We start from the raw sequence: 16,305 nt of genomic DNA, 5'->3' as shown, positions 1-16,305 counted from the left end.
GCACGATTTACTGTTTCGTTCCCTTGTTTTGCAAAGTTGTGCACACGATTTACTATTTCGTTCCCTTGTTTTGCAAAGTTGTGCACACGATTTACTGTTTCGTTCCCTTGTTTTGCAAAGTTGTGCACACGATTTACTATTTCGTTCCCTTGTTTTGCAAAGTTGTGCACACGATTTACTATTTCGTTCCCTTGTTTTGCAAAGTTGTGCACACGATTTACTGTTTCGTTCCCTTGTTTTGCAAAGTTGTGCACACGATTTACTATTTCGTTCCCTCGATTTGCTAAATCGTGCGCAAGATTTACTGTTTCGTTCCCTCGATTTGCGAAATTGCGTGCAAGATTTACGGTTTCGTTTCCTCGATTTGCAAAATTGCGTGCACGATTTACTGTTTCGTTCCCTCGATTTGCTAAATCGTGCGCAAGATTTACTGTTTCGTTCCCTCGATTTGCGAAATTGCGTGCACGATTTACTGTTTCGTTCCCTCGATTTGCTAAATCATGAGCATGATTTACTATTTCCTTCCCTCGATTTGCTAAATCGTGCGCACGATTTACTATTTTGTTCCCTCGATTTGCAAAATTGCGCACAAGATTTACTGTTTCGTTCCCTCGATTTGCTAAATCATGAGCATGATTTACTATTTCGTTCCCTTGATTTGCGAAATTGTAAACACAATTTACTATTTTGTTCCCTTGATTTGCTAAATCGTGGACCACGATTTACTGTTTCGTTCCCTCAATTTGCAAAATTGCGCGCAAGATTTACTGTTTCGTTTCCTTGATTTGCTAATTCGTGGTCACAATTTACTATTTCTTTCCCTCGATTTGCTAAATTGGGCATACTTTTTTACTATTTCGTTCCCTCGATTTGCTAAATTTTGCGCGCGATTCAGCCTACAATTTTTTTCCTGCGTGTCATGTGTGGGGCTCCGTATATTTCAAACTGGTTAGAGACTAAAAAAAAAATCAAAATGTCTGTATGGATGCCTGCTCTGAACGGACCTGCTCCAGCACCAGCTACAGTAGTTATATTTAGTCAGACAGCCAGCATGCTGCTAATGAAGTCTACCAATGGCTTCCTCCCAGACGGAGGGAGTGAGAGACATTCAAACAGTCTGAGCTCAACAGACACTTATGTTGTGCAGTGAGAATCTTTGATCCGTCTGCAAACGGCACATCAGTTTTCCTCCCTGAAGAAGAAAGCGAGAGGGTTTGGTTAAGACAGTTGTGTTTGTGAACACACATTTTACATGAGATCTTCATAAGAGCTCAGATGCTGAGGGGGGAAATCAGTGTGAACACATTACAGTCCAAGTTACAAGTAAGCAGTATTATTTACTGGCATATTTACAGAGACAGTGAGTATGCTGTGTTGAAAAGGATGAAAGAAATCTTTTAAATACTGAATAAAGTGCTACACTAGGGGTGTAACGATGCATCCATATGGATCGGTACATCCATCAAATGACTAATATGTAAAAAAAAAAATGTTGTGTATGTTCTAATTAGGATACAGGATTTGCAATTTTCAGAGAGTTAAATTAAATGTTCATGTTGTATTTTGGTTGTATTTGTGAGTTAATAAAAATGTAACTGTTTGAGTAAAATTAGCACATAATATAATATCATCGATAAATTGATTTCAGGCCCCTAAATCTAATCAAATCATAATGCCGTGCTTTTAGTTATGACAATTATCATATTACTGGCTTAAATAATCGATGTTATATCATATCATTTGCACCACTAGTATATAGATAAATGGAATTGCATCTGGTTAATGAATAAGAAACATGTTTTTGCACAAAAATAGCACAATTGTTTAGTAAATTTGCTTTGAACTCCTCTCGTTGTCCTGTGGAGCCACTTATATTTCCATCATGAGCTTTTTCCATAAGCAGAACAAGATTTTGTTGAAGTGTTTAACATAAGCAGGATTTAAGCATTGAAATGTCGTCATTTTGAGGGGATGTATCACATACAGTTTCAGACTTTATGCATACAGAACATCAGAGTTCTTATGAACAGCATTTACTATTTCTTAAATATACATTATATATTCATAAATTCATCCTGCAGTCTATTTACTGTAAATGAACTGCATAAAAGCTAAAGTGATTAAAGAACTGTGCTGTAAATGTTTTGTCAAATGACCTAAAAAAATGTGATAAGTGATAACATCTAAATTCAACCATTTTATTCAAGTCATTTATATTATTTAATATGACTGAAACAACCTGAATTCACTAAGTTACACCAACAAAAGTAATTTATTTGGAGTCAGATCAGGTAGAAGCATAAAAGTAAAGATAAATCAAATGAAAATTGCAAATATTATTATTTTATTTAGGGTTGGACGATATATCGGCCACCATATTGGTATCGGCCGATATATATGTACATTTTTAATGTTATTGTTATCGGCCAGATAAGAGAATTTAGCTAATATATTAAAGCCGATAAATAATGGATTATTTCCTTCAGCTGAGACACTTCAGATGCGCACTGTTCACAGTGATGGTTATGAATTGCTTGAAATATGATTGAAATCACTTCAAAATGGAAAATACAGTTAAGTACAACATGTGCAGCTCAAGTCTGTCATATAGGCTACATAAAATTATAATGAGAACATTATAATTGTGTGCTTGGGACATGGATTTTAATGGAGAAACTTTTGTTTTTGTAATCAGGCTCTCAAAAATTATATAAACATTTTGATTTAGATCCCTAATTTTATTTTAAATTAACACATTTTTATAAAATCATGTAAATATTTATTGTTAATTTTTCATTTTCTAAAATGTCTTTTTGACTTTTTCCACTATTTATGAGTACAATCTCTAAAATAATTTATAAAAATCCACTATATTTTTGGATGGTTGGTTTATTTACACATGCAGACATCATATTCAGTATCTACCAAACAGCACTTTCTATTCAATAAATCTGACCAAATTTGCGTGCAGTGTAAAACAGGCCTAATGCTTAATTTTCAATGTCACATTCTGGCTACTTCCAGTCTAAAATACATTTGCATTAGGACATCTTGGTAAATGGCTGGAATCATTTTGTGATTGTATCTTCTCATTGATAGGACATGATGTTCTTCATGTTCAGAGGATTTTCAGAGCACTTCTCCTCTGCATGCTCATTAGATTATACTGAACATGTAGATTCGATTACATTTGAGGAGAGTTGCCACAGAATATTCCACACCTCATTTGATCCATTTTTCTTGCCGGTGTTGTGTTAGAAGTATTAATGATACCTGCTGGTGCTGGAGACGTTGATGTACTGCTCAGGATGCGGGAAATGCTTAGTCCAGCATGTTCAAGAAGAACCCTAGACTATCCCCTGCTTGTGTCCTATATGAGCTTCAGCGCTGTAGAAGAAAAGCTGACATATTTGGCTCCTGCTGGGTGTGACTGTGACCATAAGGGGTGTGGAGGGTCTGACAGAGAGAAGGAATAGTGTGAAACACTGCTGTTTTGGACCAGATTTCAGTACATTTCTGCTGATAATACACTACCTTTCAAAAGACATTTATAATGTTACAAAAGATTTCAATTTCATATGTAATGGACATAGGCTGGTAAGAGTTGTGCGTGTAAACCCCTGATCTCAAGAGGCACACTAGAGACTGCGGTCTTTAGTCTCCTTGTTAGAAGGCCCGACTCCCATGCCAGCAGACCCGGGTTCGAGTCCCGCTTTTGGTTACGTTGGTGCCGTGACCCGGATAGGAGTGCAGTTTAGGTTAGTGAGTGTAATAGAGTTTTTAAGAGTAATAAGAGTTTTTTTTGTACATTTTTTTATTTCTATTTTCTATTTCCTGTAGACTGAACATGTAATATGCATGCGCATGACGTCACCGTATTCACAAGTTCGTGTTTTTGTAGTTTACACGGAGACAATAATGGTAATCGTTTTCAAAAACTTGTACTTTGAATCCCGTTTTCAAAAGTTTCCATTTTCAGGCTCCCAAAACGCCGTTGTTGTGTAAATAAACGGCAAAACTCATAAAAAACTTCTCTGTTTTTTTTTAAAAACAATGCTGTTTAAACGGCCCCTTAGTTAACAATAATAACCCTGCTTCGCAGAATTTGTATTATATTCTGTTTGCAGTATTTTTGAATGGTTGGTCTACATACACATGCAGACAGACGTTTTTACCCATTGCGGTCACGTCTCTGCCCTGAACAGTGTGTTTTTAAGACACCATATCAAGTTCAAACATTCAGAGTCTGAGGACAGATCAGCATCCAGGACAGATACTATCTGTTTGTATGATATATTATATTATGTCAGGCACAAGCTTTCATACGGACTCCCAAACATTTTAATAATCTTTCAGTGCAGCAGATATCCTTTCATCACTAAAGGGGCTTTGGGAGTGGACTGAATGAGAAGGACACAAGGATGGATTGGACTAAAAAAGAAAAAAAGATAAAAGGAGAACATTGCTGTCCATGTGGACAAATTCATTGTGCCTGTCATGCCCTGCTAAGTCCCTGCCGCGTCCACGTGGGCCGGGCTGCAGAAAAACAGCAGCTGAACAGGGCTAAGCCTGCAGAGAGAGGCACAGGCTGTGACCTCTGACCTCTGGGTCTGATTCACCACATTTATCCATGATCACACCCTCTAGCTCAGGCTGTCTCTCTCTCTCTCTCTCTCTCTCTCTCTCTCTCTCTCTCCATCTTTTCACTGGTGCTTTCTCACATTGTTTCTCTGTTAGAGGTTGTGGATCTGGAGAGGGTATTTCAGTAATGTACCGTCAGTATCAGAGAGCAGATGAAAGCTGCCATCACCTCTTCACTCCTTCAGGTTCAGCTCCTAAATCTCACCTTCTCCTGCTGTATAGTGCAAATTAGTTTGTTATGCTTCAGTCCATCTGCTTTGAAGGAGCTCACAAAAAGTGCATTTTGAGGGGTCTAATTATGTTCTGTTGTGTTTTATCCTGCAACATAATTTCTACTGATTATAAAGGTAATATTTAGCAATAATACAGAAGACTGAAATCCTGACATTCAAAAACTGACCCACGTCAAAAAGATTAATTCAAAAAACCACTAAAAGGGAACATTTTCAGTGAATAACATCTTAAATTTGACTTCAGAAAACTTGAAATATAGTCCGCTACTATTATTCTTATAGTGTGCTTTGTTCCTACTATAAACAATGAAAAACCATTTATTATTTTATGGAAAAAATTTTTTTGGAAAAAGTTCATTTATATGGAAAAATGAAAACGTTTAATTAATCTGAATGAATTATTTTAAAAAATCGGGTTGAATGAATGATTCAATGACTCATTCATAACTTCAATTGTTTCATTACTGCATGAATCAGCATTTTTTAAATGAATCTCTTGAATGATTGATTCTTTTTTTAACAGTCAGATGTCACCACCTACTGGTGTAACGATGTAATTGATACAGTTGTTATTAGAATGGCCATGTTGCTTTCTAAAGGTGATTTACTCTATTTTTATCGCTTTTATCCCAGTTCTTCTGTGATAATATAAATATTTGTAACACAGAAACAATGACACTGTGTGGTTGAAAAGACTGTTTGTGCTCTCTCTGGCTAAGTGGCAGCGTCAATGCAGATTTTAATGTTTCGGTGTGATTTTGTCAAATGTTTAATAGACATATCCGAATCGTAGTAGTTTAAGAATAAGATCGCGTGGGTGTTTGAATCGAGATTGCGGTCTTGTAGCGATTAATCGTGCTGCTCTACTTTGAAATGAAACCATTTTTATGATGAGTACAGTACCTTGTTATGGTGATTTAGTTCTCCATTTTATCTGCTTGATTTGTCAGTTTAAAATCTTCACCCCTCTCACCCTCTTCGGTTCCCTTCTCTCAACCATGCCACATGTCTTCAGTAACATGTTAGATGTGGTCCAGAGACAGACAATGGGTGGTGGTAACAGAACCAAATGAACCAGATGAAACAACCAGATCAGAGTTAGTGCTTTTGGAAATGAAACATGTCTTCATCTTCCTCTTGTAGGGTCAGACTTCCAGTGCAACACTCACATCATCCCAGTGAAGAACCAGGAAGGAGTTGTGATGATGTTCATCTTGAACTTCGATTATGTTCTAGATGAGGAGAACAGCGACTCTATGGAGAGACTGAACCTCACCCCGCTTGCCAAACCTGAAATCAGTGAGTGCAAAATCTTTCATTATTATTATTTGTTTTCTTTTCCAGATTGGTTCCTAACATCGATTTTCCACTCAAGCAGCTCCTTCCGCAAATATTTATCCCATCTTTTCCCTCCATAAGCATTTTTTAAAAATCATTTAAACAAGAGTTCTAAAACATGATCCAAACTAACTAGCTCTGAAATTAATCACAACATGTTTGTGTGTGTGTGTGTGTGTGAAGAAGTCTCTTTTAAAGAGTCCTACACTCTAAAAAATGCTGGGTTGTTTCTACCCATGTTTGGGTCAAATATGGACAAACCCAACCATTGGGTTTAAAAATCTAATTAAAAAAATTAAACCAACGATTGGGTTTGTCCATATTTGACCCAAACATGGTTTGAAACAACAGTATTTTTTAGAGTTTATAATTAAGATGTCTCTTCTGCTTACAAAGGCTGCATTTATTTGATCAAAAATACAGTAAAAATAGTAAGATTGTGAAATATTATTACAATTTAAAATAACTGTTTTCTTTTGTAATATATTGTAAACTGTAATTTATTCTTGTGATTGAAGCTGAATTTTCAGCATCATTACTCCAGTCTGCAGTGTCACATGATCTTTCAGAAATCATTTTATTAAGCTGATTTGCTGCTCAAGAAACATTAAGGATGGTTATCAATGTTGAAAACAGTTGTGCTTTATATTTCTGTGGAAACCGTGATACATTTTCTTCAGGATTCTTTGATGAACAGAAAGTTCAAAAGAACAACATTTATTAAAGGGGACCTATTATGCCCCTTTTTACAAGATGTAATATAAGTCTCTGGTGTCCCCAGAATGTGTCTCTGAAGTTTCAGCTCAAAATACCCCATAGATCATTTATTATAGCTTGTCAAATTTGCCCCTATTTGGGTGTGAGCAAAAACATTTTTGTGTGTGTCCCTTTAAATGCAAATGAGCTGCTGCTCCCGGCCCCCTTTCCAGAAGAGGGCGGAGCTTTAACAGCTCACGCTTCGGTTGCTCAACAACAACAAAGCTGGAGAATCTCACGCAGCCAAAATGAGGATTGTCAGTAACGGTGTTCAGCCTTACATTGTTCAAACCGGAGTCAGACACTGATGGAGAGACTCAGGAAGAAGTTACAACTTTTAGAATGAAACTGGACGTTTCTGAATGGATAGTGGATAAATTTGTTCTCGAGGGCAGGATTTATGTAAATTTTAGGGTTATTGATGTCACAGCTCATTGTAGTCCCTACCAGCCATTTGTTGTCCTTAAAAAGTGATTTCTGTAAAAGAAAATATCTCCCTTTGCATTGAACTTTGAGCGTCGTACCTTTGCAGATGTTGTTTATGCTCAAACAGCAACATTACACACTAACTAAAAAGTAAAAAAGTAAAATCATAATCAAACACCCCTTTAATATTCTAGCAGTTGTCTCTATAGAGAAAGGTTTTGTTTGCTAATGCATTAACAACAAAGCTGAAGCTTTCACATTGTTCCTATTCCCCTGAAGATAACCACTTTTATGTTATGCGTGTAAATAAGCTGCAGACATTTCTCTGACAATCTTTGACTGGTGGAATTAAAATCATGCAGGAATCACTTTGCAACCGACTGTAAAGCGACTTCCTAGTGACTCCTTCACAACCCCACCTCCGCTGTGCTAAACCAGCCATTGTAATCAGTCGTGTTCAGACCCAGTGACAACAGGAAGTGCTTTAACTGGCCAGCGTGTGGAACAGTCGAGCGCAGTGGGTGTTTCTCAACAGAGCATGCTAATTAGACAGGAGGCTCTCGCTGAGACTCTCAGAAGCAGGTGGGATGTTGGCATCCTCTCCTCTCGGCTCAGATGAGGGACGCTTTCGTAACTGGCTTCATATCAAGGATTTAACACGCTCATCAGCATGCACAGCTTTAGTTCCCGGCCTGCAGAACAAGCCAATATGGTCTTCTTTTTGTCATCTCAGGTGACAGGATGCTGTCGGGCACCTTTGGTGATCTGACTGGCACGTAAAGTGATTAATCACAGTTAGTTGTGTTTTTGAATGCTGTCTAAGAGCTGGTGCATCTCAAATAGACACAGAAAATAGATGTAAGACTGATCATAATTATTAACTATCAAAGTCTAGATCATTTCACAGGCAGAAAAAAGCACTGTACTGTTCTGTTTATCTAGTTTGTTGTCTACTAACAGCCTCAAACATAATATAATTCTATAAATCCTACTGTGTCATATTTGATACCCATATTTCTAAGGCTTCTAAATTATCAACGTTATCAAAACTTTGTTGAAAAAAAAAAAACTGTTGTATACAGTGTCTGCATGATAGTTAACTCTATTTTTTACTCTCTTTTTTGTCTACACTAGACGCGACAAAGCGTGTTCTTCGTGTCAGAAGTAGCGCGAGCGCATGGAGTATGTCAAAAATAGAAAGGCAACAGTTTACTGTTGGGGATTTGTCGTGTCGCATCATGCGGCATCCAGTGTAGACAGCATCACTGATTATAATGTGTTCTACTTGTTTTGTTCTAATGTTCTGGTTTTGTGTGCATCAAATGGCCAATGAATGGTGAACTGGCTGATCTTAACCGTGATTTCGCCAAGTAAGACATGTCCCTGCATGGGTCAACATATTTTGTTGATCCTGGAACAATATTCCTGTCTGAAAATTTAGCCCTGACCAAATAAACCTAACCCTACCCATAATTATCCCTAAAATCAGATGGAAACAATAGGTAAATAACACTGATATAGAAGCACCTAACACTGGTTGTAAGCCTAAACTTGACATGAACTGTAAACTTGTCCTTTAAATCTGATAGGTTGATTGTAATGTTGTTACATGTTGTACTTGGTGAAATCACGTTCACCGATATGAACCCAGAAAGAGCCTCAGTGAGGATGAGAAAAGAAGCGGATGGTATTAATGCATCTATCATTTCCATCGTCTCCTTAATTTCCTCTATCTGCAGGCCAGTTTCCTCTGACAGCGCAGTGGGCCGCAGGGTGGGTGATCGTGGCAGCGATGACGCATCTTTGAGTGTCCGTGGGGGTCGTGTGGTCGTTTAGAGCTCTGCACAGCTGCTTGGGCCTCAGGTCCGCTTCAGCATCTATAGAAATCCTCACTTAGCAAACACGCTGCTCTAGGTGAAGGTTATTTATAGTGGAGAATGTTGCTGAGTGTTTGGAGAGAGTGTGTGTGTTTTTCTGCCTCTGGGTGTCATGGAGAGTCAACAAGGACTCACCGCTGAACCCTGATTGTACTGTAGGTGTTAAATAAGGCCCAAACCTAGTGAAGCACCAGTAACACAACTGCACTATAGAAAGCGTGTGACCAAGTTAGGGTTTACATACACACAACAGCTATGCATGTGTCTTAGGCCCTGTTTACACCTGGTATTTTTTAACTTTAGTTAGTGTGTAATGTTGCTGTTAGATCATAAACAACATCTGCAAAGTTACGACACTCAAAGTTCAATGCAAAGGGAGATATTTTCTTTTACAGAAATCGCTGTTTAAGGACTACAACAAACGGGACTACAATGAGCTTCTTCCTGGGTTAGTGATGAAATTTACATAAACCCCGCCCCCGAGAACACACAACAAAGGGGGTGAGTCCATGTTGGGCTGCTTTAGAGAAGAGGAAGAGTTGTTGTAGTAGAGTGTTGTTACCATGCTGTCATTTTACACCGGACTGCTTCACAAACGAGGGTCAATTCAACGCTGGATTTGCACAAAAGATTAACATGATGGCACATGCTAGTGGATGAGTTGAATCAACTCCACAGCAACTACATAAATTTATCCACTAACCATTCAGAAACGTCCAGTTTCATTCTAAAACTTGTTCCTGAGTCTCTCCATCAGTGTCGACTCCGGTTTGAACAATGTAAGGCTGAACACCGTTACTGACAATCCTCATTTTGGCTGCGTGAGATTCTCCGGCTTTGTTGTTGTTGAGCAACCGAAGCGTGAGCTGTTAAAGCTCCGCCCTCTTCTGGAAAGGGGGCCGGGAGCAGCAGCTCATTTGCATTTAAAGGGACACACACAAAAACGGCGTGTTTTTGCTCACACCCAAATAGGGGCAAATTTGACAAGCTATAATAAATGATCTGTGGGGTATTTTGAGCTGAAACTTCACAGACACATTCTAGAGACACCAGAGACTTATATTACATCTTGAAAAAGGGGCATTATAGGTCCCCTTTAAGATGTGTTTTGGTCGAACGAATCACAAGTGGACGACGCTAAATACAGGTGTAAATGGGATCTAAAACGTTTTGAGCTTGTCCACTTTCAACCACTTCCAGAGGTAGTTGAAAACGCATTCAACTGGATTGTTTTCGTAGTGTAGATGCTCATGTGATCAAATGTGTTCGAACAGCGCAAAAGACGCCTACTCTCCACCCTACTGACCTAAAGCATAAACATTATGGGAAGCGCGCTAGCCAGATGGGATTTAAACTTTGTCAGCTAAAAACCCAATTTTGGTTTTAGATGAAAAATGTACCAAGCACAATGTTCTCTCACATTCTTCATTTTTATCACACACTCACAGCGTTCGGTCGGTTTTTCGAAAGATCTGAAAAGCCCATACATTTACCTGCCCATAGACCCTCCCCTCGAGAAATCAGTACAGAAGTGGTTGAAAGTGGACAAAAGAGATGGATTAAAACACCAGGTGTAAACGGATATGTGTCTCCCTTGTCTACTTGTGATCCAATCGACCAAAATGCTTCTTAATACCAGGTATAAACAAGGCCTGAATGAGTATCAAAGGATGATGTGAAAGCATGTCATATGGCACTGTTCGGAATAGCATACTGCATGTTTAATGTGGCCATTCAACATGTTTGCCTCTTTGCAAATTAGATTTTACGGGTGTGTTTGCGGCATTACCTAATTTGCATAGTCAATTAGTGAATTGGACTCTGAAATTTTGCAAACATAATAATGCAACATTCATTGCTAATACTGGTGATTTACTGCTGTTGTTGGCACTGATTTTTGAGACTTGAAATAATTTTATTTATACAGCACTTTTCCACAATACACATTGTTTCAAAGCAGCTTTACAGTAAATCATGATGTAATGTTTATAATATCTTAATATCTTCATGCCCTATACTTGCATTTACCATTTAGATTAGATTTAGACTTACCATTAACCAGATTAGAGCTGGGAGATAATATACATTTTGCAACAATACAAGCAATCAAGCAGTTGAGATTTGCTCTATAATATATATCGCCCTATGCGAGTATACTGTATTTATGCTGATAAAGTTGGACACACTTGTATATCCAACTTTATATAAAGAGCTGGGCGATAATATATAAACATATCACACAGCTGGATTTGCTATATAATATATATTGAGTAAATCAAACAGACATCTGGTCTAAACCACATAGCAAGTACAAACCAAGATGCATTGCTAATCAGATTGCCCAAACCACTCACAGTGGCATATCAAGACACATTATGTGCATTGAAAGCCAAGTGCGATAAAAAGGCCAAATGATTGGAGGGAAGATAATCCATTCTCCATCACAACATATAAAATGCCTGGCAAAATTACTTTAAAGGAATAGTTCACTCACAGATCATTTACTCACCCTCACGTTGTTCCGACACTATATTAAATTTTCTCGTCCTGTGAAACACAAAATGAGATGTTAGACAGACTGTCTGAGCTGGTCAGACAAAGAAAGTGGATGATTTATACTGTCAAGGACCAAATAAATAAATAAATAAAATACATACATAGTAGTCCATATTATTTGTGCACTATATTCTAAGTGATATGTGAAACTGAAGTTGTGTAATCTCACATTTTTAGTTTTAGCGTAGTTTTTACTGTATATACTGTAGAACTTTGATTCTATGAACTATGAAAAATGATTAAAAAGTGCTTTAAAATAGCATCATTTGGACAACATTAGCAGTAGATTAATGCAACACAATATACCATAAGGTCATATACAGTAGTAATATCACTTTTGGCCACTACTATATACTGTATATTTAAATTTCTTCACACAGATTCTACAAATGTGTGTAGAATTCATGTGACACATTCAATTCAGATTGAAATTACTTTTGGGGCAAACAAGAAGCTGATTATGCATATACTCAGTATCATAGCAACAAATGGAAGTGCTTGAATCATGGGATGTAGTCTCTAGTTTCTAGTTTATTCTGAAATAGAAGCTCTGAATGAGAATGTCACATGCTTAGACTGCAAAACTCTATCACTCCTCCCCTATGATTAGAAAACAGCAAACGCAATGTAATTTACATGCTAATGTACATTAGAATCATGCTAACCAAACAGCACATGACCTTCAAATAAAGCAATCTACATATGAGCTGTGACTGTTAGCATGCACACACATAACACACACACATCAACTTGCTGTCATGAATAATTTGCTAGGATACAGTCTTTTGTAATGTTCTGTTTATCTAGGCTATAATGAAATAAACAACCTGTTCATGCCTGCATTTGCCAATTCATTTTCTATTCAAACTAATTTATGCATATAGATTAAGTCTTAGTAGAAGAAACATATTTAATAACATATATGCTCTTCATAGTAACTGATGAGTGCAACACAGATCTCTGCAAAGTTGTAGTTGTATGGAAGCTTGTTTCCACCATGAAATAAAAAATAAAAAAGGTAATTGTGACTTTTTATCTCACAATTCTTTTTATCTTTTTTCTCAGAATTGCGAGATATAAACTCAAAATTGAGAGTTATAAAGTCGAAATTGTGTGATATAAAGACAGAAATGCGTGATATAAAGTCAGAATTGCGAGTTATAAAGTCGAAATTGTGTGATATAAAGACAGAAATGCGTGATATAAAGTCAGAATTGCGAGTTATAAAGTCGAAATTGTGTGATATAAAGAAAAGCTAAATATAAAGTCGAAATTGCGAGTTATAAAGTCAGAATTGCGTAGTATAAAGTCAGAATTGCAAGTTATAAAGTCAAAATTGTGTGATATAAAGTCAGAATTGCAAGTTATAATCGAAATTGTGTGATATAAAGAAAAGCGAAATATAAAGTCGAAATTGCGAGTTATGAAGTCAGAATTGCTAGTTATAAAGTCAGAATTGCGAGTTATAAAGTCAGAATTGCGTAATATAAAGTCAGAATTGCGAGTTATGAAGTCAGAATTGCGAGTTATGAGGTCGAAATTGTGTGATATAAAGAAATACGAAATATAAAGTTGAAATTGCGAGATATAAAGTCAGAATTGTGAGTTAAAAAAATCAGAATTGTGAGATATAAACTCGCAATTGCAAAGGAAAAAAGAAGGACTTTTTTTCTCTGAATTGCGAGTTTGACTTTATAAGACGCAATTTTGAGTTTATATCTCGCAATTCTGAGAAAAAAAGTCAGAATTGTGATATAAACTCGCAATTCTGACCTTATATCACAATTCTGACTTTATAACTCGCAATTGCGAGTTCAAATCTCGCAATTCTGAGAAATAAAGTCAGAATTGTAAGATAAATAGTCATAATTACCTTTTTTATTTTTTTATTTAGTGGCAGAAACAAGCTTCCATACAAATGTCATGAAAAATTCATGTTCAGTGTGTTTTGTTCGATCTTGCCCAGGGCGTTACAAACCCACAGGCCGGCCTTGAGGGCGAGTAAATGATGACAGAATTTTCATCTTTGGGTCAACAAGTCCTTGAAATTAACTTAAATTCTCCAATTTTTCTGACAATCAAAAGGTGAAAAATTGTCCGAGCAGTGTTTCTGTCTGTTTTAGATGGCCGCTGCTGGTAGTGGAGTCCAGACAGAAAGAGAGAGAGAGAGATTTTGTGCAGAGAACATGATTGAGTATTAATGTCTAACAGTCACAGGAAGAAAAGGGACATGGCCGTGATGGTTTAATATCTCATTATGCTTAATTAACCTCTCGCCGCTGACTGGCCTTCTCACCGTCAGCATCGCTCATCACAAACTTCAAGAATCACAAAGCTTGACGTTTGACTTTTGTGTGCCGTTTAAATGATGTTTTCAGCCTTTAGTGATACTTGTGTCCTCTTGTGTCAGAAGTTCTTGTTTCTGAGAGGGAGTCTGAAGTGCTGGACACTGGTCGTGTGTGCAAACACTGCAGAATGAGCTCAGATAGAGTTCAGACACTCATTCACTACCAGATCATTTTGCTCTTTGTCGAGAAAGTCATTCGAGTGCACCATGCCGTCACTTTACGCCGGACTGCTTCACAAACGAGCATCAATTCAACACTGGATTTGCACAAAAGATTAACATGACGGCACATGCTAGTCGATGAGTTGAATCAACTCCACAGCAACTAAATAAATTTATCCACTAACCATTCAGAAACGTCCAGTTTCATTCTAAAAGTTGTAACTTCTTCCTGAGTCTCTCCATCAGTGTCGACTCCGGTTTGAACAATGTAAGGCTGAACACCGTTACTGACAATCCTCATTTTGGCTGTGTGAGATTCTCCAGCTTTGTTGTTGTTGAGCAACTGAAGCACGAGCTGTTAAAGCTCCGCCCTCTTCTGGAAAGGGGGCCGGGAGCAGCAGCTCATTTGCATTTAAAGGGACACACACAAAAATGGCTTTGCAAATTTTGCTTTGAAGGTTTACATGCATTCAAGGTCAAAAAAACACTTTAATTTTCTCATACATTGCAGCATCACTTCATTTCTCACAGTGTCTGAAACGTTCGATAAAGAATTTGGTCTCTCTAAACCCTGCCTTCCCGAGAGCCTACTCTGCTCTGATTGGTCCACCACTTACGTTGCATGTCGTAAACCAAACTCCCATTACCATTATCCCAATTTTAGTTTCAGATCTTCCTCAGTGCTTGATACACAGTGATATGAACAGTAACGATGGCGTCGGGTTTTACCGTATCAATTCCAGCGCGAGTCGTCATCTTTTTGAAGTTCATGCAAAGCAGAAAACAGCGTCTTCTCAACACATCGACAACACAAACCAAACTCTTCCAGTCTCAGATACAACTAGAGTGTTTGAGGGCGGGGCAAAGTAGATGTTGTTCACCAGCAGCCAATGAGGACCATAGGCTGGCATTATGCAAATTGTGAGAAGTGAGACTGGAATTACTGACGACTCGTTTCAGGCAGTTCAGAATCAATTCTTTCTTCTGGGACACAATCTGTGCAGACTTTTTACATTCACAAACAGCTCTATTACACATTACATGATAGGAAATATCTGAAAAAGCATAATAAGGGCACTTTAAATGATTCTGTTGAATATCTTCTTCCATTTTAACTTTCAAACTGCTGTTATTTAACTATAAAACACACATACTTAATGTTTCCATACCTGCCTGGATCTGGGTGCGTTGCAGGGGGCATCGGTCAGCGGTATCATGTGTAGTTGTGATGGCAGTGACAGCACGTGAAGGGCTTGCTGAGTGAGGAAGTCCTCATATTCCCGGGTGCTGGATCACTTCCAACCTCGCCATTGTCATTGAGCATCCAAAACAGCCCTCCTGAGGAGTGTTTACAGTCATGCACACGGCCACCGGAACAACACTGAGTTCTGCACCTACTCCAGGGTTTCCTCTTCATCAGCATCAGCCAGCAGGTTAATGCTTCATGTTTAAGTGAGCACACCTGCCTCTGTTTAACAGGTGCACTCTTTAAACCCCATTGAGCTGAATGAGGCAGGCTGACAGTCAAGAAAAGCTGTGCAGAGGGACTATAATTCAGCGAGTGAGTTGTTCAGGTCATTCTGTTGACACACAGAAATGGTGTTTCCTGTACACCTGCGTACTGTAATGCATGACACACGCTGTAATGTCTTAATAATGAGCTGTTTGAGGTCTTTTAGATAATTACTGTAGGTGCAGGTGCACACGTTTTGTACATTGCCTTAAAAGCATAATGGGAGAGAGAAACTCAGCATTAAAAGTGCAGCGATACTAGACTGTAAGCATGTAGATTTATTAGAGACGAACTGATATTTTAACCCATATTCACACAATTGAATGCTTTTAATTCTGCATCTACCATTAGTCCCAGTAACATCCTGTGTATTAAACAGGAAACACTGGTATTTATGAGTAAAGCTACTTATTTATATTTCTTTAATTATTTGAAGTCATTCACTGTCAAGTGAGA

At 37.8% G+C, this 16,305-nt stretch overlaps 1 protein-coding gene across 1 annotated transcript in view; it reads left to right on the top strand.

Annotated features, from left to right (window-relative positions):
- The window catches only part of LOC127518531 (potassium voltage-gated channel subfamily H member 7-like), a 107,997-nt gene that overhangs the window by 32,932 nt on the left and 58,760 nt on the right, over positions 1-16,305 (top strand). Inside the window, exon 3 of the mRNA XM_051905328.1 lies at positions 6,018-6,173. Within this exon, the coding sequence (XP_051761288.1) occupies positions 6,018-6,173 (156 nt within the window). The remainder of the gene's footprint in view (positions 1-6,017; positions 6,174-16,305) is intronic.

The sequence above is a fragment of the Ctenopharyngodon idella genome, chromosome 9, assembly GCF_019924925.1.
Source record: "Ctenopharyngodon idella isolate HZGC_01 chromosome 9, HZGC01, whole genome shotgun sequence".
NCBI lineage: Eukaryota > Metazoa > Chordata > Actinopteri > Cypriniformes > Xenocyprididae > Ctenopharyngodon > Ctenopharyngodon idella.
Note: the sequence above shows the minus strand (reverse complement) of the source record. Positions and strands in the feature narration are given on the sequence as shown.